The sequence below is a fragment of the Rhipicephalus microplus genome, chromosome 4, assembly GCF_043290135.1.
Source record: "Rhipicephalus microplus isolate Deutch F79 chromosome 4, USDA_Rmic, whole genome shotgun sequence".
In the NCBI taxonomy this organism is placed as follows: Eukaryota; Metazoa; Arthropoda; class Arachnida; order Ixodida; family Ixodidae; genus Rhipicephalus; species Rhipicephalus microplus.
In genome coordinates, this window is record NC_134703.1 from 213124247 (window position 1) to 213147826 (window position 23580).

Genomic DNA, 23580 nt, shown 5'->3' on the forward strand with positions numbered 1-23580 from the left:
AGAAGAAACTATTTTGGGCTGCCAAGATAAAACCTATAGCCCAGAACTGGGATAAATACTACGCGGCCGAAAAAGCGTATTTCCTCGCCATACGCAGCGCAAAACACTCGTTTTTTCACACAGACTTACCCAAGATTCCAACCAATAATCCCAGGAAATTTTGGAAAATCATTAACCCCTAGGAATCCCATACGGTTGCATTGAAAAATGAAGCTGGCGATGATATGAATACCACTGACGTCGTTGAACTTTTCAATGCTGCCTTTTCATCTGTTTTTACCAACGAAACCCACATACTGTTTCCTGCGTTACCTAAATGTATCCAGTCTTTTATGTTGCCTATCACATTTATTCCATCGGGTGTTTTGTCTGTTATCGAAAAATTCAAACTGTCTTCTTCAGCAGGTGCGGACGAAATCAATACTAAAATTCTTAAAAACATGAAATCTATTTATTCAGTGATTTTGTCATTATTATTCTCACAGTCACTTCGCACAGGCATCTTACCAGATGACTGGAAGGTGGGGAAGGTCACTCAGGTCTTCAAATCAGGTAACAAAGACAGCCCCCTAAATTATCGCCCAATCTCTCTAACAAGCGTACCCTGTAAAATCATGGAACACGTCATCTACACCCAAATCATTCACTTTCTTGATGCCAATAACTTCTTCCATCCTGCCCAGCACGGGTTCCGTAAGGGTTACTCTTGCGAAACCCAATTAGCCCTTTTTGTCCAGGATCTGCACACAAGTCTAGATACTAACCTGCCAACTGACGTAATATTTCTGGATTTCTCGAAAGCGTTCGACAAGGTACCTCATAAGCGACTGCTAATGAAACTTAGATCTTTAAATATACATCCCGATGTTTTAGCTTGAATTGAGGAATTTCTGACTACCCGCTCCCAGTTTGTTTCAATTGATGACGTGCCCTCTAACCCCCTTCCAGTAACATCAGGTGTCCCCCAAGGCTCCGTTCTTGGTCCCCTTCTCTTCTTAATTTATATTAATGATTTAGCTTCGCATGTCTCCTCCAGTATCCGTTCGTTTGCTGACGACTGTGTAATCTATCACTCAATCACTAACCCGACAGATCAATTCGCTATTCAAGATGACCTTAACCACGTGCAGGACTGGTGTGAAAGCTGGCTTATGAAACTTAACCCTAACAAATATAAAATAGTCTCTTTCCACCGCCGTAGCAACCCTTCCTTGTTCCCTTACTCAATCGCTAACGTCACCCTCGAACACGTGCAATCATATAAGTATCTCGGTGTCACCCTGTGCAATGATCTTAACTGGCGCCTGCATGTTACCAACATTATATCATCTGCAAACAAATCCCTAGGTTTTCTGAAACGTCACCTTCGGCACGCCCCGCAGGGCGTCAAGTTACAGGCCTACAAATCCCTTATTCGCTCTAAATTGGAATATGCCTCTGCAATCTGGAACCCACGCCAAGCATATCTCATCGACTCACTTGAGGCAGTTCAAAACCGTGCTACTAGGTTCATTCATTCTTCGTATTCGTATAGTATTAGTGTATCATCCCTCAAAAAAGAATCTGCTCTTTTAAACCTTGACGTTCGCCGTCGCATTTCCAGCCTCTGCCTGTTTCAGAAAATTTTTCACAGCCCATTCCGTCATCCCTACATTGTTCCACCAGCCCGCATATCTCACCGCACTAGACATCCACTTCAAGTTGCCCGTCCACGCATTAGAACGACCACTTTTTCTATGTCCTTTTTTGTACGGACTGCAAACGACTGGAATGATCTTCCCCACGACGTCGTGGCCATTTCCTGTCCATCAACATTTTTCGACCAACTGTCTGCACGTCTTTCGCAATGAAAACCCATGTCAATAAAAAAAAAAGATAACAGAACTTTATTTGTTAACCCACCCCTTATGTAATACCCCCTCGGGGGTCTTTAAGGAAATAAAGTGAGGTGAAGTGAGGTGAAGGAAGGGTCCCTGCCCCGCTTCAAAATAGGGACAACAATAGCCTCCCTCCAGGAAGCACGGATGGTGCCAGAAAGCCAGATAGCATCGTACAGAGAGAGTAAAGTTTTTCGCGTTCTGAGCGGCAGATTCTTCAACATTTCATACGTGACACGGCCATAGCCTGGGGCAGAACTACCGCAAGAGTTTAGTGATGTTTGTAGCTCAGCCAAGTTGAAAGGTCGGTTGTATGCCCCGTGATCTGTACATCTGTATTCCAGTTTCTGCCCTTCCATCCCTGCTCTATATCTCTGGAAAGCCCCAGCATAGTGCGACGAGCTAGACACCTGCCCACAGCGCGTGTGGAAGCCCGCCTGATCTTCCAGGCCGTCAGCCTGCATGCCCACGAGTGGGAGCGAGCGTACCCGTCCTCCCACCACCCCACAAACCATGTTCCAGACCTCAGCCTCTTGTGTATATGAATTTACCCCTGACAAAAACCCGTGCCAGCGCTCTCCCCCGGCCTGCCGACACGCCCCCCTGCCTCGAGACCCTATTTTCTTAAAGCTCCCAAGGTTCCCCGCTATCGGCGAGCCCCGCAGCAGCCTCCATGCCCCGTTCCGTTCCTCTCGCGCATTCTGACACTCAGCGCTCCACCACGGGACGCGCCGCTCGCCGGACAGTCCAAATGTCTGTGGAATGCACTTGGCTGCTGCGTCAGTAAGAAAAGCCGTGAAGTACTGCACAGCTTCATCTATGCCTAATCCGCATATGTCAGTCCAACCTAAGTGAGCAATCTCTTGAAACTGTTCCCAGTCGGCCCTGCTTACTAGCCATTTGGGAACATGTGGAGGACATCCATATATTATTGGTGTACTCAAAACTAAAGAAAAACGGTCACCTCCACATGGATCATTTATGACCTTCCACAGAAGCAATGGCACAAGTGAAGGAGATGCGATACTGAGGCCCACGGAAGAGTAAGCCCCGTTGGCAAGGCTATAGCATGTTGTCTCTTTCCCATTCAACAGGCAAGCACCTGATGAAATGAGGAACTGTTCAATGAGACGACCCCGCGCATCACAGCGAGAGCCACCCCACAGACCACAATGTGCGTCCAGGTCCCCAAGGACCAGATAAAGTTCAGGTAGTTTGTCTGTTAAAGACTGGAATTGAAGTTTTTCAAGATGGTGGTGCGGAGGTATGTACAAAGAGCAGACAGTGACAAGTTTGTTTAGAATAACTGCTCGGACAGCCACCGCCTCGAGGGAAGTTTGAAGGGGTAATTGTGTGCATGCTATACCTTGACTAACTATAACCGCTACACCACCGGATGGCGGCATGGCATCATCCCTATCCTTTCGGAAGATTACATAGTTATGTAAAAAGTGTGTTTGTTCGTTTTAAGTGTGTCTCTTGTACACACAGCACTCTTGGATTGTGTTCATGGACGAGTTTTGTAAGTCATCGAGGTTTCGAAGAAGGCCTCGGATGTTCCACTGTAATATTTCTGTCTGCATATTTAAACAAGAGAGACGCTGCTGTGTGTACAAAGAGTATCCTGTGTTGGAGTGAGCTCGTTAATTCAGGTGGCAGGACGGTCGTCCGGCCCCACTATTGGTTTTTTTATTTTTCTTGGCGCGCTCCAAAGAGCCGCAATTTTGATACCAACGGTACCGTTGTGTCCATTGCCTCCTCAGAGGCACTGAGTGCCCGCACATGCGAGCTGGTGGTTCGAATTTTAGGCCTCGCCTGGTGAGGGGAGGCCTTGAGAACAGAGGACCCTGGAGTCTCCGGCCTCAATTCGCTAGGAGGCGGAGTAGACTGAACTACTGCCGCCTTGGGGGCAGGCGCCACAGCCGACGGCTCGCTCTGCGCTGGCCGAAGGAGTGGCGAGGGCTGGTGCGGCGTTGCCCCCTGACGCGCCGCATCAGCATATGTAGCGCCATGAAATGGCGACACTCTTCGTCTTGCTTCCTTGAATGTGATATTTTCTTTAATTTTCAATGTGATGATTTCTTTTTCTTTTTTCCAAAATGAGCAAGACCGTGAGTATGCGGCATGATTTCCGCCACAGTTCACACAGTGTGATGGTTCTTTGCAATTGTCAGAATTGTGGCCTGACACTCCACATTGTGCACAAGTTTGGTGATCACGACAGCTTTGTGAGCCGTGGCCATACTTCTGGCATTTAAAACAACTACGAGGGTTTGGTATGTACGGCCTGATAGATGTCTTCGTGTACACTGTTTGAATAGATTCCGGTAGTTTACTGGATGCAAACGTGAGTATTAAGTGTTTTGTCGGTGTTTCCTTAATATCTCTTCTGATGATGATTCTGTGTACATTAGTGACATTTTGGCTCTTCCACCCCTCCAAAAGTTCAGTCTCAGTCAAGTCAATTAAGTCTATGTCAGATACCACTCCACGAGTTGTGTTCATTGATCTATGTGGTGTTATGGTTATTGGTATGCCACCGAAATCTGAAAGACGGTCTAGCTTTTCAAATTGTTCTTTGTCGCGGATTTCGAGGAGAAGGTCTCCACTAGCCATTTTGGTTACCCTGCATCCTGTGCCAAGAGTTTCGGTGAGACATTTAAAAACTAGGAAAGGAGAGACGGTCCTGGCTTGCTTTTCAGCTTTTTCACAGTGGATAACATGAAAGTGAGGATATGTTTCTTTTGGCTGGTTGAAAAAATTTATAGCATCAGTGCGTACCCACTTTAAGCCGGTACGATCAGACCATGCATGCCTTTCTTATTTTCGTTCAGCAGAGTTGGCGGCCACCCACCACGGAGCCCAACGAGGGGACGCTACAAGTTTACAGATGCTGAAAACTGCAGACGCCAGCCGTACAACGCCACTATAACCTAATGCGCTTAGACCAAGGTAGGCTATTTGCACAGGGTTAACCCTAGCCGCCAGGAAGTTTGGAAGTAGACAGAAGAGAGTAGAAGATAGGACAGATAAATAGTGAGAGATAAAGACGAAGATGTAGGGAGATAGGAAAAGGCGACTGCCGATTTCCCCTGGGTGGGTCAGCCCAGGGGTGCCGTCTACGTGAAGCCGGGGCCAAAGGGGTGTGTTGCCTCCGCCGGGGGGCCTTAAAGGTCCAATCACCCAGCGTCGGCTCAACTCCCAGGATAACCTTTTCCCTGGACACGGCAAGGCCACGCACGGCTAGGCGTAGGAGGGAGCCAAAACCCCCCTGTTAGCTCGGGTCCGTGGTATCACTACACACCAAACGCCTACTTGCGCAGGCGCCCCTGCGGGGAACATGTTATATATGATTGCACAAATTGTCAGACATGGGTCTTAACCACACAAAAAAATTGTCTTCCAGAAGAAGCTATATGTGACAGAACTGTTTTTTTTTTTCTTTCACTATTCAGCTTTCATATTGTACATCATGCACAATACATTCCGGCATAACTTCTACACTCCGGACAAGAATCTCGCCCCGCCATTTTCATTAGTTACGGGAATGTTTGGGTTTCACAAGGCCTGTGGCACATGAAATGTGTCATGCCGGCTGCAATGCGAGGGGTTTCCCATCAATCCGGTTGTCACAAAACGAGCGCTCAAAAAGGGCGCGCCGCCAAATTCTCGCGACGAAGTGCCGGAGAGACGCCTCGAGGTCAACGATAAAAAAAAGAAAACAAACATTCAAAAACTTCCAAGGCGCGCGTCTCTCTCCCTCAGAAGCGTAGGTTCGCCGACGAACCTCCTCATATCGGCGGCCGAGCAAGCCCTGGAAAGTTCTCGATGGAAAGGAGCGTGGTGATGCAGGGTTGCGTCATCTGTCGCGGACGGCCCTCGAACCGTCTCGCGCTTTTCCCAGTCTTTGCTGCGTATCGCGCCGACGGAATGATGAGAATTTTCTGGAATCTCGTGCGGAAGGTATTTAACCGAGCAGCAGAGATGGGAGATCAGGAGAAGAAGGAATTTCACGTCAGTGTGCGTAGGGTGTTCCCGCCGTGTCGTCGGCGAAACCTTTGGTCCTTAGTGACAAAGGAGAAGAAGGAAGTAAGCGCCAGTGTGCGTGGGGTTATTTCGCCGCGTCTGTCGGTGAAGGTTTTGTCCTTAGTGACAAAGCAGGAGAAGAAGAAAGTATGCGCCAGAGTGCGTAGGGTGTTCCGCCGTGTTGGCGAAGCCTTTTGTCCTCAGTGACAAAGGAGGAGAAGAAGAGGATTTCCACCTGAGGGGTGAAGACTCGAGCTACAGGAAAGAGTGAGTGTCTACCCCTAGCGAGCGAAAACGCGTGGCAACAGCTGCGTGTGGGAAGCAGACGTGTTACCGGCGAAGAAGTTGGGTGCTTGGAGAGCGGCCAATTGAAGACGCGAGGTTTCCTAGAAGAGAAACTTCGGGGGCAGCAGAACGACAACAACGCTGGACTTTGAGTGAGTGATTCTCGGAAGAGTATCATTCAGACTTTTGTTCCAAGAACTTTGGACTGAATAAGTTTTCTAACTCTTTAGTCTTTAAGTGTCTTGGGTGTCCGATGCATGCGACTGCATTGCAGTGCGTATTGTCTGTGTCCGTTGTTTCGAGTGTGGCCGATTGTACTGTGTAGTACGTTGTTTGATTGGTGACATATTGTATTCAACTATTGTCGAGTGTGCATACTTGTGTATCGTTTTGATCTGCCATAATTGAGAACATAATTTTGTTTTGTTTATCAACTCTCGGGTCTGACTTGTTCTTTGGACCACAGCCGGCGTCCGCTGGCGCGCCAAATAGGACCACTTCTAAATTGTCCACGCTTTCGTGGTGCGGTTCGGGGGGCCGATAATTCGGCCCTTGGGATTAGCCCGGCGATCGCCTCCTTAATTAATGGGACCCGTGACACCGGTGCTACATCAACAGCAACAATTATTGCATAGAATGAGGCTCATTGTTTTGACTTAGCCCATCACACTAAAATAAAATTGATAATAAAGCAAAGCGAGAACAACACGGGTAGCAGCTACTTGACCTCTTATGATTGGTCGTCAATCTAACCACATCTGATTGTCATTTGACTGAGTTGAACACTGGGAATACCGGGTATATTGCCGCACTTTCCGATATAGAACTTCTCACGTAACACAAACGATGCACCATGAAATAACCGCAAACACTGCACACATGGTGATGCATGTCGCATACTTATTCACAGAACCGTTTCCGTTCCTTTTTTTTTTAGATTTGCTAGAACAACCAAAGATGGCACAATAGTTTTTGGTTGACTTTTTGCTTGCTGACATTGCAATGAAAGGGAACAAAATCCACAGTTTGGCCTAACACAAGCAAAAATTATTGTACAATGCCACTCATCCAAGCACCAGCCTGTACTATTTGTGCCACTGAGAAAGGAGGAAAGCCCTGGTTGCCAGTGCAGTCCTTTCGAGACTTCTTGAAAGCTTTCAACCGTGGATCACATGACAAACTAATTCATAAATGCAGACTAACCTTGGGGAAAGGGCTCATGGTCATGTCGATTAAAGATTATCTAAGTGACCGCACCTAGTAAGAAGTCAGCTGGCAGCATTCCCATAAATCTAGCCTAAGATCTTGAGCTCCACAAGGAAATGTTCTGGCTCCAATTCTATTTCTCATATACATTAATGATCTGCCTCGTAATATTCCTGTCAGCATCAAACTCTGCACTGCTGACTGCATTTTATACCAAGTAATATCTTTAGTATCCAAATGGTGTAAAGAATGGCAAATGACACTGAATATTGAAAATTCAGCAGTTCTTTCAGTACAAGAAGAAAAAAAAACATCTGATTTCAGCTACACGGTAAGTAGCACCACTCTCGGTCAAGTTAGGGTATAAATACTTTGGCTTAACACTAAACTGAACGCCATGTAAACGTCACCTCCACTGCATTAAAGAATTTTTTTTTTTTTTAAGTAGATGTCAGAGACCAATTTCCCCCATCACAAAGCTATTAGCCTACCAAACCTTTGTCAGATCAACTTTGGAATGTGCTAACGTCGTCTGATTTTCTTCCACTAAAGAACTCATTTACAAACTCGAAGCAGTCCAAAGGAGGGCACTAAGATGCATTTACAATAAATATAGGCTAAAACATTCACTCACAGCATTGCTAAAACAGGCCGGTGTCCTCACCTTACGAAACCGAGCCAAGCTTATGTGATTAAAAATTATGTATCAGTTTATTCACAAAGACATGAAGATCGACACTTCCAAATACCTATGTTCAAAATAAACACGACAAACGTGGCACAAACACACATTATGATTACCTGAGCACACCATAGACACGGAAACTTATAAGCATTCATCTTTTTCCTCTAATGACACTTGAATGGCACAGGCTGGATCCTATTGTAACAAGAAGAGCGACATTATCCTTTTTTCTTATCATTGCTGTTATGCTAGGCTTGTATCACCGTCACATGTGAATAATTTTTTTTTGCCATTATACTGTACCCATATTTCTGTTTATCCTACACATAATCACTTTGTTTTACTTCCCCCTTTTTTTACATCATTCCATTCTTAGTTTAGTTCTCCCTTTAGTATGCCTCTTTGATCACCTTTTATTTTTCCATATTAGGTTGCACTATTAATATGGTGAACTATTATGTATCCCTGTTTACCCTGTTACTACCATTATCTTCTTTCTGTGTTACTGAATGCTTCCTATTTGTACAAGTCAAATATTTCTTTCCTGTAATGATCCCTGATGGCATTGACAGTATGAATAAATAAACTTAATAAAAATAAATAAGTTGACCACAAGGATTAACTGTACTTTCCAAATCCAGTTCCAACACCATCTTATAAAGTTTATTTACACCAGAACGGCTTCTAAGGGCCCCAAGCAGGCTGTGCAATGTGGGTGCATAATATGTGCAAGGTTTCTTTAATTATGCACTAGCTGTGCATGAATATATATAGGTCATACTAGGCCTATGTTTCATGTCGACAATGTACAAATATTATCTTCCTAGGAATGTCGTAGAGTACACTGGCCATTTGCCACACCCAAGGTGCGCCAAATTTCAAACACTGATAACCAGTGCACACTCACAGGCAATTTGCGGTTACTTGGGAATGCGCACCTGCTTAACATTTCTTTGTTTCTCACACCAGACCTTTCAAAAATATCGGCGAATCTTGTACCATCATGAACAAGCAAAACCAATGCAGCTCTCATGCAAACATGCTTTGTTTCACCATGGCTGACATGGATGCAGGTGAGCTCCAAATTCATCATATGAAAAGGTAAAGTCTAGAGTTTGACGAAAATCCGTCTGGCAAGGCTGAAGAAAATGCACACTTATATACGAGTGTTTAAGTTCTGGCAAAGCTGAAAAAAATGCACACTTATATACGAGTGTTTAAGTTAAAAGACCTCTTTGGACATCGGACTTTATCTGCGCGCTTAGGAGCAGAGGTTATCAGCAACAGATAGGCCCAACTCGCGCGTGTCTGTAGAAATGTTCTTCTAATGACCGCAATAGGTACATGGACATGGCAGATAGCGAAGAGAAAAAGCCCTGCGTGTACTCATTTAAAGATGGTACCCACATGCCCGGACCATGGTGTACCCCAGAACGTATACCTTGGTGTCTACTAAACTCCGCGCATAGACAGCCAAAGGACACAATGCCTCGCCGGAGCACCACAAAGAAAAAAAAACTGAAAATTTGTATGGCCTACATTATCGAAAACGAGCAAAAACTATAAACCCACCTGCGCATCAAACATTTCTGCATACATTAGGCTACTAACATGTGTTCCGTCTTCCCATGCATACATAATAAAGACAGTTATGTATTTCTTCATTGTGGACAAGGTGACGAAACGTCAGTTATGTCGCTTTGTTTTATTTCAGCAGGCGAGTGTTCAGCCACCATGAAACGGTTTAATGCCACCTGCAACAGGTGCCTTTTCTACCCCAGATCTTCCGAAAAACTCGCCTGAATAACTCTTGGCTCAAGAGTACCTTTAAAAATGTAACGGGTGTTTATGGATAGACGTTTTGTGCTTGCTGCCAATGGAAACAAGTGGCTAGGACATAAAACATTCGCTGAACAAGGGAACCTCCCAGCGGGGCAAAAGTCGTACGTTACGGGATAATCCCAGGGTTCCTTGGCTGTCGGGCTCAATAATGCGAGCAACAGCACTCACCGTAGTGGGCATCGCCGAGGTCCGGAAGACTGTAGTAGCGGTATTTCTTGCCATCCACATCAAGAGTCCTTACGCAGTCGCTGTACGGGTTCACTGCAAGTGCATGCATGATTAGCTCCCGAATTGCAAAGCCAGAAATCTCGACATCCACCGCGAATCGAACTAATTAGCTCTCATCTAACGACAAAATAATAAGAGAACAACCGGCGCGCCTGGTCAATTACACAAAAAGGCACGTCGGTTCGTCAGCTGTTTACGGAAAGTGCCAATCATTTATTTTTTCGTACACGAGCGAGGCTTTTCCGTCTACAACAGCAGCTATGAGCGTACCATTTGCCATGACCGCAGACACGAAGCTCACGTAGGGCAACGCAACTTTTTTTTAATCCTCCTTGCCTCCACACCGATGCCCGGCGGCCTTGGGTACTGCCGGCTGCACACAACGAAAACTCACACCTTTGACTGTATACGAAAATAAAGGTGGTAGCCGCGTACTGACCGCAAGAACGAGATCATGGCCTCTGAGATCACGGAAGTGCGGTGGACATACAGTTTCTCACAATCATGCCTAGGAGACAATCTGGCGCTAGTGAGCTAATCAGTCATAAAAGCTTTTTGGTTCACTGCAATTATAGTGTCTAAAATATACTGACTAGTGTATAATTTTGCAGAATTTTTTTTATTGAAGAAGAGTGGCATAAATTTGGATGAATTCCCACAGTGGCCGCGAGGGGCGCTGCCAAAGGGGCGAGTGCCTATGTGAGTGCCCCCTTGGCAGCACCCCTTTGAGTCGAGAGAAAGGCTTTGAGGTGGTTGAAATAAACAGAGGTGCATAGGTGGGGTGGTTTTCAACGAGACAGAATTCACTTCGATGGGCGGAGAGCTCATAGGTAGGTTAGCGACTTGCAGGACGTGCAGTAGCTTTTTTGGGGGGCAAGCGGGTCCTTCGGGGTGCAGGATAGCTAGTAACGAGGAATACAACAAGGGAGACTCTTTGACAGGTGGTATGGACAGATACGATTCCAAAGTGGCACCAGTATCTAAGATAGGTAGAGTCCGGGGCAGAAATAGACGTAGCCACGAGCGCCGAGCCAATTCAGACGTAGTGTATATTAACATGCAGGGTGGTAGGAACAGGCTGAAGTGGGAAGAGATAGAAGAACAGCTAAGGGAGGAGAGGCCGATGGTATATGGTTTTGTAGAAACACATCTCTGCGAGGACATGGAACAACCTCCTAACAATGCAGACTACGCGTGGGAATATTGTAATAGAACAGAAGGCAGCAGAAAGGGGGTTGGTATTGGGGCCTTCATTCATAAAAGTACATACTGGCAAAGGGTCAAGCAGAGTGCAAGGAACATTTATGGCTGAAAGGGAAAGTGGCACTCCTTGGTTTCGTGTACTTGTGGACGGGAGCAAAGGCCACAAAGGAAAACCAGGCAATGGTAGAGTGTATATCAAATGACATTCAGGAGTTAGGAGGAAAGTGCGAGATACTAGGAGATATGAATGCGCACATAGAAGATATAGATGGGTATACCGATCCGACAGGCAAAATGATCATGGATATGTGTGAAAGGCTTGATTTGATATCATTTGCAACAGTAACGAGAAGTGGGAAGGGCAAATAACATGGGAGGTAGGAAGGCTGCAGTCGACAATGATGTCGCATAGGATGTATGATAAGCTCAGGGGAATGCACACAGATGAAGGTGGCTCCAGAAGTCTGGGTAGTGATCACAAACGTATCAAGCTAAGTTCTGGAAGAGCAGTGAAAGTGGAAAGGAGACAAAATCAACAACTACAGGAAAGTTTTTATTCAGAAAGGCTAATTGTAATAGCTACTAAACAAATTGAGAAAGTAATCACATAGGATAATAAACCAGTGTGGACATACACGAATCTAATTAGACTGTTTGAGCTAGAGCTTGCTAAGGCACGGGACAAGTCACCCCGGAAAAGGAGACGCAAACCCAAAAGTTTGTGGGATGCGGAAGTTAAGAAAGCCATAGTAAAACGTGAGGAAGCCTCTAGGGAACACAGACACGCTAAGCAGCGGGGTGAACCGACAAATGATGTTGAAAGAAAATGGGAAATCTTTCTAAGCTGTAGATAGGATGCATCCCTTCTGATCAATGAAAACATTACAAGAAAGGGAGCTCAGTGGCTGGCAGAAGTACATCAAAAAGATAAAAAGGCAGCTGCGAAATTTTGGAACCATCTGAACTGAATGAGACGAGCCTAGAGCAGTGGTTTATAACTACGGCTCAATGTGCTAGGCTAGAAGGGGACGAAGCTATTGAACATATAAGAACAAGGGTGACAGAAAAATTTCAACAAAGAAGCGCTTTATGCACCACAATAGACAAGGACGAATCAAGTGGTGCAATGGCTCCATTTTCAAAACAAGAGTGGGAAAGGGCTGAGAAAAGGGTTCCTAGTAGTACATCAACAGGCCCAGATGGCATTCCAATTATGCTTATAAAGACATTAGGTCTGAAGTCTAAGTAGGCTTTGAGAGAGGCAGTGAACAAAATAATAATCGATGGAGAAGTTCCCGATGGATGAAAACTTAGCAGAATGAGCATGATCTATAAAGGAAAGGGGGACAAAGCTGACATAAACAACTACCGTCCTATAACAGTGACATCAGTGGTCTACAGGCTGGCGATGCAGATTATAAAGGAAAGACTGCAGGCATGGATAGAGGATGATGGGGTGCTGGGGGAACTGCAGAATGGGTTTCGGAAACACAGGAGGTTGGAAGACAATCTGTTCTTCCTAACGCAGTGCATCGAAATTGCAGAAAAGGAACACAGGCCCCTGTGGGTAGCATTTTTGGATATCAAGGGAGCGTACGATAACGTGGTTCAAGAGGAATTGTGGGGAATACTGGACACACTAGGCGTGGAAGATGTAGTCACTAATCTTTTAAAGGATATCTATAAAGATAACAAGGTAATTATAAAGAGGGAAAAACAGGTATCCAAGCCTGCAGAGGTAAAACGGGGGCTTAGGCAGGGGTGTCACCTGTCACCCTTATTATTCATGATGTACCTACAAGGATTAGAGGCCAAATTAGAGGGAAGTAGACTGTGCTTCAACCTCTCTTTCGTGAAACATTGAAAGGCTCATTGAAAAGGCACTACCAGCATTGATGTACGCAGATGATATAGTGCTAATGGCCGACAACAAGGAAGATTTGCAGAGAATGGTGGACATCTGCGGTAGTTAGGAAGATAGGTTAGATTTCATATTCAGTGAGGAAAAATCAGCAGTCATGATTTCAAATGACAATGAAGGTAGTGAGCTTAAAATACAGGAGTTCATGCTAGAGATAACAGATGAATACAAATATCTGGGCGTATGGATAAGCAATGGGACCAAGTACCTAAGGGAACACGTAACATACGTGACGACTTAAGGTAACATGAGTGCAGCGGTAATGAAAAACAGGGCACTGTAGAATTACAATAGGTACGATGTTGTGAGAGGAATATGGAAAGGGGTCATGGTTCCTGGGCTGACGTTCGGCAATGTGGTCTTGTTCATCATTTTTATGCCACATCAATTTTATGCCACTCTTCTTCAATAAAAAAAATGTGTGTGTGTGTGTGTGATCAGAAGTTCAAGCAAGATTAGAAAGTAAGCAATGTGGAATAGGTAGGCTTGCCTTAGGAGCTCACGGGGATACACCAAATCAGGGAGTACAAGGTGATATGGGATGGACATCATTTGAGGGCAGGGAAGCTAGCAGCAAGATAAAATTTGAGAAGCAATTGAGAGAAATGGGGGAGGAGCGTTGGGCTAGGAAGGTATTCAGCTACTTGTACATGAGGAATGTCGATACAAAATGGAGGAAGCGAACCAGGAAATTGACTCGTAAATACTTAGAAAACAGCAGGGGGCTAAACCAAAAAGAATTATCGGTTAAGAAGAAGATGAACGAAGTTGAGACCGATATGTGGAGAATCGGCATGATTAAGAAGTATGCACTAGAGATCTATCGAACTTTTAAGCAGGAAATCACCAAGGAAAGGATCCATGATAATACTCGGGGTAGTTCTCTAGTGTTTGATGCCAGGATGGGAGTATTGCAAACTAACACATATCGGGCCAAATACGAAGGGGTAGAATCGGTATACAGCGCGTGTGGAGAGGAAGAAGAAACTGCAGAACACTTGATAATGTTTCGTAAAGGGCTTCACCCTATGGTTCAGGTTGATGGCGCAGAGTTTTTCAAAGCATTGGGGTTTAGGGACAGGGAGGGCAAAATAGACTTTAAGCGAGTAGAATGAACAAGAAGGAGGTTCTCTGGTGGCTAAAGTCAAGGCTCGAGTAAAAATTAAACTCTTCACTGCAAAGTACGAATCCTCAACCTTACTATTTAAAGGGAAAAAAATATAAATCTAGTTTCTGGTTCATTAAGTATTACGGCTAGGTGGCGGTAGCCGCTGCCTGATCTGAAGGGTACAACCACATCAATCCATATATTCATCCATGCCGACCGCATGTGTCGTCTGCTTTGGACAGCCGATTTGCCGGGGTTGCGTGGGTTTCTGTGTTCGTGTTTTGAGTGCTATTACCGGGTTGTGTGTTTGTTGTTCACGTCATCAAAGGGTGAGTGAGAAGTTAGGTGTTTTTGTGCCTGTCACAATGGGAACTATGAGTTGAATGATAGAATGTCGAAATCAAAGCGATCGAAGGAAAGGACCTGCTTCGTACCGCTCTGTACAACTGGTTACCGTTCAAACAAACAGCAATTATCATTATTCACTTCCCCAGCGGATGAAGCGCTTCTCGCGGAATAGAAAAGAAAGATAATTAGGGCGGAAAGGAGACTGACCCTAACTGCTGTGGTTACTGGGAAACATTGATGACAGTTTTATTGAGCGCGTGTTCACTATCACTATGAACGGCGTCGTCAACAGGATCCCCCGTGACCAACCTCTCCTCAAATCTGACGCAGTGCCCACCATATTGCCGGAATATTCTCAGCACCTTGTTCCGAAATTGCCAACAAAACGAAAAACAAGAGATGTTTGCCTTCAGCTTGAAGACTTCAATTTCCAGCATAGCGCCGCAGCGCTAATACCTCAGAAGTGATTTCTGCCATTAAATAATCTTGTGCTGAGGATAATTCTTCTGTGCCTGAAAAGTGCGCCACACCCCGTGGATCAGAAACAGAAAACGTGCAGAACACTGAAGCTCGATCAGCACCCATAATGTACCTATCGATATCCATTCTGTGTCCTCAATGTTCCTGTCAAAGTGCCGTCTCTGCCTGCAGGAACGGTTGTGTATGCGTACAGTGAAATTGAAGCGAATAATTTCTCTCCTGTTCATAGAAAAAGCGGTATACTTTGAAAAGCATTTGCCCGAACGGCAATCAGTAGTCGCAACGGTGTATCTAAGAGGACGAGAGAAATCAAAGCAAATACTAGAGCTCACACGGATGAAGCTGAAGCTCTCATCAAAAAAGTTTCAGTGACAGCTCTTTGTGGTGGTTGTGACTTTAAGCCAGTTTCATCAAAACACAACTCATTTCAAAACATTTTTTTTTTCTGAAAAATGCTTCTTGACAGTGCACTCAGACAAAAACCTTGCGTTTGTTGCAAATACCGGAGGGTTCTGGTTCAAAACCAGGCCTGCAAGAGAAAGAAAAGGGCAAAGAAAAGCGCAGGATATGTTGCCGGAAAGAAGCATCGTAAGAACATTTCTCGCACTTTGTTGAGAATTAAGAAAAGACTCGCGAACGCAAAAGAACAGTTGCCTCGTATGAAAGTGCAAAATGAGGCATTCGAAAGTAATATTAGGTCTTTTTCCCCCAAACAACAACTCGCTGTGAAGAGCTGCTTCTTTGCCGCACGACGGAAGTCGCATAAAAGGCATGCAGTACAACGATGAGTGGGTTGTGGAATGCATAATAATGAAGATGCGAAGCCCGAAGTTGTATGAACATCTCCGCTAAGAAGCCATCATGGTACTGCCTGGGAGAACTTGTCGGCGAAGGTACATACCTGCAGTGTTTAGAGGGTGGCATTTAGCCTTAGTGCCAATATTTTTAATGATTTGACTGAGCTATATGTGCTGACATAAGCTAAAGCGAAGCTTGTGCAATTGGGAAAACTATTCGAGACAGGGCATGCTAGCATCGAAGGCATGCCGCGGCCGTGCACCACGAGTAGAAGACATTAAAAGCTTTCGCTTTATAAATTTTGCCAACCTATGTATAGCGGCACTATTGTGTTTAATTGAAATAAATCAGCCTATGGTTGCTTCCCCGAACAAAAAAAAAATAGCAGCATATCCACGGAGTGAATGATAGAGAGTGGGGCGAAGAATCCGTCCGTCCATTCGCTCTTGCTTCCGTCCGTCCATGCGTCCGTCCGTGTGACCATCCGTGCGTCCATTCGCCCGTCCGTGTGTGCGTCTGTTCGTGCGTCCGCACGTCCATCTGTGCGTCTGTCCCTGCGTTCATCCATGCATCCGCCCCTGCGTCCGTCCATGCGTCCATCTGTCGGTGCAGCCATCCGTGAGTCCGTCCATGCATCTGTCTGTGTGTCCGTTCGTCCATCTATTCAACACTCCAAGTACTACCATCTCGCATCTTTTCATCATATATTCCGCATATGCACTGCCATCCAGTGGTCATTCCAAGGGCTAAACGAGAGGGGGCACACGCACACTGTCTTACGGCTTGCGCTTCGTGTCTACTTCCCACCTTTAACCACGCCGAGTTCATGGTATATACTAGTTCACTGTATTCATGGCTCTGCGGCCCAACACTCGCTAAACCTGTCTAAAACCTAGGAGGTTATGCCCAGCGAGTATAACGTAGCAACCCTTTCTTGTCAGATAGTGCTCAATGTACATGCCAATGGCTGCTAAGGGGGAATGAGAGACAGGAGAATTCTGCTTTTAGTTAACGCGCACGCTGCCTATTTTTTATTGTTCAACAAAGCACAAAAGAAATCTCTCACCGGCACCACCTTGGAGGTCAAAATGTAAGACTGGTTACACACTACGGCTACCGCTACGACAACGAGAGACGAACAAGTGCCGCTAAGATCATACGCGGATGACATTTCCCTGTTTGTTCGGGATGAAAGCAGCCTCCAAGCCTTCAGTGCGACGTTCACAAGATACGCGCAGGCATCCGGAGCGGCGATAAATGTGGACAAGAGCAAGGCGATGCTATTTGGAACTTTCCCCAGAGAAGCCTTAGGAAACATCGAAGTGGTGTCCATCGTTAAAGTACTGGGAATCTACTTCTCCAGCGAAGGGGTGGCACCAGCTACGTGGCAGAGATCCCTCGAGAGGGCAAAGCAGGCAGCCGACCGCATTCACCTCCTAAACCTCACGTTACGTGAAAAAGCGCTGGCAGCAAGGACCACCGTTCGCGCGTTTGCGTTCTATGCGAGTAGGGTAGCGGTGATCCCTATAGAAAACCGCGAGCCAACTGAATGCCGTGATCACCGATTCACTACGGGAAGGGAAACCGGCACCAGTCAAGCGACACCTCCTTCAACTACCCGAGGACAAAGGTGACCTCGGCCTCCCACACGTACAAATGACCAGCCAGATACTGGCCCTCAAGATTACCCGCATGCTTCATTACACAGCGAGTTACGTTGGGAAGAATCTAATCAACTACTGGACAAGCACCATCACGCACTATCTGGAAAACCACAAACACACTGGCCCGCGCGCGGAAGCGCCCTCACACTTTTACAGGATGGCGGCAACTACGACAAATATCATAGAAAAAAAAGTCCCGAACAGCGACATTGACAAGGACCCCCCCCCCCCCCCCCCAGCCCGAATCGTCGAAGCGATAACAGAAAACCAGTTGTCCGAAGAAGAAAAGGAGCAGATCAAAAGCCTAGGACTGTGCAAACAAAAAAGCAATAAGTACCAACCGCGCGAAGTACATGACTTCGAGTGGAAGAGCAAGTGGCAAGTTTTGCCTACGAGACATCGCCTGCACCGTTTCGGCATCACGCCGAATAGCCAGTGTCCTAATTGCCGCGCTGAGGAAACGATCTCCCACGCGTTGTTAGAATGCGTGGCGGCCAAGTCGGTATGGCGCCTGGTTGCGAGGTGCTTCAGCATCCGCCCTCCCCCGGCCCTCGAAAGGAATAGGGGCTGCTTCGCAAGGCTGGTAATTGCCATCACACTCTTTGTGGTTTGGAAACGCCGGTGCCTTGCTGAGGTAAACAACACACCAGTGAGAGCGGCCTACCCAGCACTAGCCATGATCAGGCAGAAAATAGTCCAGTACTTGGTCAAGCAACTGGAAACTGGCGGAAAGGACCAGTTCCTTCGCCGCTGGCACACAAAGTTTTTTTTCGTCAGAGGTGCGAAACTCCGTACCCCCATAATCCCCTACTAACCCCTTCTCCCCAAAACAATTGTGTTACAAGAGTATGTATAGCACCAGTTGAAGTATTGTAAATATGCCTACCCACGTTCTCGATCTGTTGTAAATATATGTATATATGACTGTAAATTTATATTTGTAAATTTTTTACGAATGTATGCGTAGTTTAGCACAAACTTGTATATATATATATATATATATATATATATATATATATATATATATATATATATATATATATATATATATATAACTCATCCTCTGATGAAGGGAGGACCCCTCCCGAAACTGTTGGGAAATAAATATATTTATCCTTGTTGACAACGCTCCCGTTGTGCCATATCTCATATATATATATATATATCTGTGTATGTGCCATTAGTTCCCTCTATGGATAATGGAGTTTGTATGCTCCATAGTGCACAAGAGGGGTGTCTAAACGAGCACTGTATGTATAAAGTGATGTAAAGAGTTTTTTTTTTTAGTTTGAAGTTAAAAAACTTCTCTTTGTACCCTTTGGCTAAGATAAATGTTCGAACAAGCCGTTTCTCCGCGCGAGTCGCACAGCCGGACCCGGGCCACGTCACGCTGACGTCGCCCCACCGGTTCCATTCAAGGAAAAAGGAAGCAGCCTGTGGCAGAGTCGTCGCGCCCTATCGCGAGCGGCTGCCGCCCCCTGGACTCGGGCCTCCTGCCCGGAGCTCCCCTCCCACCCCCATGCCAGACATCGCAAGGTCCCCGGAAGCCCTCCGCCCTGGTGCCACCTGACACTGAGCAGTCTCTGAGCCACCCTGTGCACGAGAGTGAGGAGAAATCTGCACACTACCAGACCAACAGGTCACCCCCCCCCCTCACTAGTCCCGCCGGCTGAGCGCCCGCGAGACCAGCGGTCACGCCCCCTTCAGACATGGCAAGCCCAAGCACCCTCCCGGTGAGGGAGAACTGTTTTCTGTTCACCGCCACCGATGGGGATGTGTCTATTGACGACCTTATAGATGCAGTTGAAGAGACAGCCGGACCTGATAGTGTGTTAGTCTTGCAACACAAGGGGGGCGCGAATTTACTTCTGTGTACCCGAAACGTGAATCAGGCCACAAAGCTAATGGTCGCAGATGGCTTCAAGGTTAACCGGGAGCACGTTACAATAGAAGCGGTAGGACCCCAAGTTACGTTTGTTAACGTATACCGCTTTCCGGCATTTATACCAGACGAGGTCTTGATTAACACTCTTTCACAGTACGGCAAGATAAGAAGTGTTTCCTTTGCATCAGTTCCTAACGAACAAACAAGCTTAATGGGGTTAGAGTAGTGCGCATGGAAATGAGTAGGCCAGTCCCAAGCTTAACAGCCATCGCGGGGCACCGTGTCATGTGTGAATACCACGGTGTTGGCAGAGTGTGCGAAAGGTGTAACGAACCAGGGCACATGGCCACGGCGTGCGTAGCCGCTTATTGCAAGAGATGTGGAGGGACAGCAAGACGCCACTTCCGACCACCAGGCATGTAGTTGCGGTGGTACAGAATGCTGTCTCGCATCGAAAATTGGGTAGCTTGCCGCCCTAGCACTCTCTTGGAAGGGACAGCAGAGAGATCGATAAGGTAGTCGAGTAACAAGGCAAGGTATAGATCGTTATGCTACTCCGATAGCATGTCAGTGGTGTCGAGTGGTGACGAGGTGGTAAAAAGGAGTGGCAAAGAAGCCCCATGTGATGTTAATGGCGATCGGGAAAGTGCATCGGCATCCGCATGCTTGCGACCAGAACGATATACGACACGGATGTCGTATTCCTGCAATCGAAGCGCCCAACGCCCTAGGCGTCCGGACGGGTCTTTCAAGGTGGACAGCCAACATAGAGCGTGGTGGTCTGTGACCACGTTGAAAGGACGGCCGTAAAGGTACGGGCAAACCTTCGTCAGCGCCCAGATTATGGCCAAACACTCCTTCTCTGTCACGGCGTGAATCAACTCAGCCTTCTTGAAAGCGCAACTTCCATAAGCGACTACATCTTCTGCTTGGGTGCCTTTCCGTTGGGCCAAAACTGCACCGAGACCGACGCCACTTGCATCGGTATGAATTTCTGTGGCAGCAGTGGGGTTGTAGTGACGAAGAACAGGTGGTGAGGTCAGCAGGCGAACTGCGTCGTCACACGCAGGTGACCATGAAGATATACCTTTGCTGTTGGAAAGCATACTCGTCAGAGGTGCGATGATGCACGCGAAGTTGCGTACGAATTAAGCGACGAAAGTGGGAGCAGAGACCAACGAAGCTTCTTAGGGCTTTCAGTGATGTGGGCATTGGGAAGTCAGCGACAGCTCACAGCTTCTCGGGATCCGGAGGAACATTGTCTGTTGCGATGACATGTTCCAAGCTAGTTAGTTTTTGTGCTGCGAAGAGGCGCTTCTTGGTGTTAGGTTGCAGGCCTGCAGAAGGTAGACACGTCAGAATCGCGTGGAGACAGCCAAGATGTGCCGGGAAATCAGATTGTTACAAGCTGCCACTCTAGCGTCGCCAGCGCGAAGTCGGCGACGGGAATGACAACAGGTTAGTTCGTTCCATACGCAAGCAGAGACATTGAAGAGATCAGATACGTGAGAAAACAAAACAAACTTTACTCTAGTGACATTGCAGCACACGGGATCTAATACAACACTTCTATACAACTAACAAAATACATCAACACTTGATACAACTAAAAAATACATGTAAAACAATAAATCAGCTTACGCGAGAGAACTATTACAAACTACACAAACTGACAACAATAGAACGACGGAAGAGAAAGTTCGAAGATATAAACAGGTGAAGGCATACGTGTGATGACCGGCAGCGTTGCGTCCACGACGATCGGATGCGGGAAGTCGAAGAGAGTTCTGGCACGACTGCGATGTCGGCGGTGTTGCAACGCTGGTGGCTCCGGGAGGCTAGTGCTTGCAGGTGACTTCGGGCAGGTTGAGCTAACTCGAGGCGAAGTCCTGATGTCTACGTTGCAGACGTTAATATCGCGTCACAACTAGACGAACGGCTAAGTTTAGGTGGCCAGCCGATACAGAGCCACACTAAAAACTTCTAGAAGAGATGCTTGTTGATCTGTTTCTACACCATGTTGGTCAGCGACTAGTCTGCCTAGCAGGGCAAAATCTTGCACTTAAATCCCCCTCGTGTCTCCTCGCTTTCTTCCTTGGGAACAAGAGACCTCTACATGGGTCCAATCATGCGCGTTTCATTGATGGAAACTCCGCTCAAAAATATATTGACCCCACCCCTTTTTAACTAGGAGAGGGCCCTCAACTAGCGAGAGTGACAACCTGTTGCGGTGTTGTCATACGACTTGGCCACCAGAGGTTTTCCTATGGTTTCCCCCGTGGGAATGGTCAGACTGCTTGGCTCTCAGCCGGTGCGTCCCGTAGTCTAATCCTTGTTCGGGGTACATCGCGGACTTCCACGACCCTGCAGACGCCGCTGCAGTTACAAAGGATCAAACGTCGATGGCGACGTTCGAAGAAGAGCACCCCATTCTGCACTTTTCAGCTCTCTTTCATGCGCCCGCCGTTCCCACAGTCAGGGGGGAGTACGGCGCCCGTTAATTGCCGTGACGCGGGGTCGCCAAAAATGGCCGTCCGTGACACAGATGAAAAGACTGCGATGTCGTCAAGGTAACGCAAGCAAGTCTTTCACATGTGGGCACGCAAGGTGGTATTGATCATGCGCTCAAATGACGCAGGCACGTTGCGAAGCCCTAATGGCAAGACTTTGAGCCTATGTAGGCCATCCGGTGTTGCAAAGGCTGTTTTAGGGCGATCACATTTAGCCATTGGCACCGGCCAATACCGAAGAAGAGAACTGGAAGGGGGGTTCCTAATTCACAGAAACATAGCTGGCAACATAGAGGAATATTATAGCATAATTGAAAGGGTGGCAGGTATTGTAATTAAATTTAATAAAAGATACAAGATGAAGGTAGTACAGGCTTACGCGCCTACATCCAGCCATGATGACGCTTCAGTTGAAAGCTTCTATGAAGACGTGGAATCGGCAATGAGTAAGGTAAAAACACAGTATACTATAGTGATTGGCGACTTTAATGCAAAGGTAGGGAAGAAGCAGGCTGGAGACCAGGCAGTAGGAGATTATGGCATCGGCACTAGAAACGCCAGAGGAGAGCTACTAGTAGAATTCGCAGAACGCAATAATTTGCGGATTTCGAATACCTTCTACCGAAAACGAGAAAACCGCAAGTGGACATGGAGGAGCCCTAATGACAAAAATAAGAACGAAATAGACTTTATAATGACTGCACACCCAGGAATTGTGCAGGATGTGGAAGTGGTTGGCAAGGTACGATGCAGTGACCATAGAATGATACGGTCTCGAATTCGCCTAGACTTGAAGAAGGAATGACAAAAACTGATACGCAAGAAGCCAATCAATGAGCTAGCACTGAGAGGGAAAGTACAGGAATTCAGAGTGTCGCTGCAGAACAGGTACTCGGCTCTTAGTGAGGAAACCAACCTTAGCGTAGATACAATGAATGATAATCTGACGAGTATCATTACGGAGCGTGCAGTGGAAGTTGGAGGCAGGGTAGTTAGACAGGACACTGGCAAGCTTTCCCAGGAAACGAAGAACCTAATTAAGAAGCGTCAAATCATGAAAGTGTCAAGTACAACAGACGAAATAGAACTGGCAGAGCTTTTGAAGTTGATTAATAGACGTAAAGTATGCGATGTAAAAAGGTATAACATGGAGATAATTGAACACGCTCTGAAAAACGGAGGAAGCTTCAAAGCAAAGAAGAGAAAACTTGGGATAGGCAAAAGTCGGATGTATGCACTAAGGGACAAAGAAGGCAAAATAACTACCGATATGGATAGGATAGTTAAAATAGCGGAGAAGTTTTACAGAGATCCGTACAGTAGCCGAGACAACCACGACCTTAATACTATAAGAACTAGCAGTAACCCAGATGACACCCCACCAGTAATGATAGAAGAAGTCAGAAAAGCTTTGGAGAGCATGCAAAGAGGCAAAGCTGCTGGTGAGGATCAGGTAACAACAGATCTGCTGAAAGATGTAGGACAGATTGTGTTAGAAAAACTAGCCACCCTGT

At 46.5% G+C, this 23580-nt stretch overlaps 1 protein-coding gene across 2 annotated transcripts in view; it reads right to left on the bottom strand.

The window, feature by feature from the left end:
* Window positions 1–10620, bottom strand: part of LOC119172490 (cytoplasmic aconitate hydratase) — a 609523-nt gene extending 598903 nt beyond the window's left edge. Inside the window, exons 1-2 of one of the 2 annotated variants that reach the window (XM_037423609.2) lie at window positions 10420–10620; window positions 10090–10182 (exon numbers count right to left, since the gene is read on the bottom strand). In XM_037423609.2, the coding sequence (XP_037279506.2) occupies window positions 10090–10182; window positions 10420–10429 (103 nt within the window). In that variant the 5' untranslated portion in view covers window positions 10430–10620. The remainder of the gene's footprint in view (window positions 1–10089; window positions 10183–10419) is intronic. The other variant, XM_037423610.2, reaches the window with a different exon arrangement.
* Between the last annotated feature and the right edge of the window lie 12960 nt (window positions 10621–23580).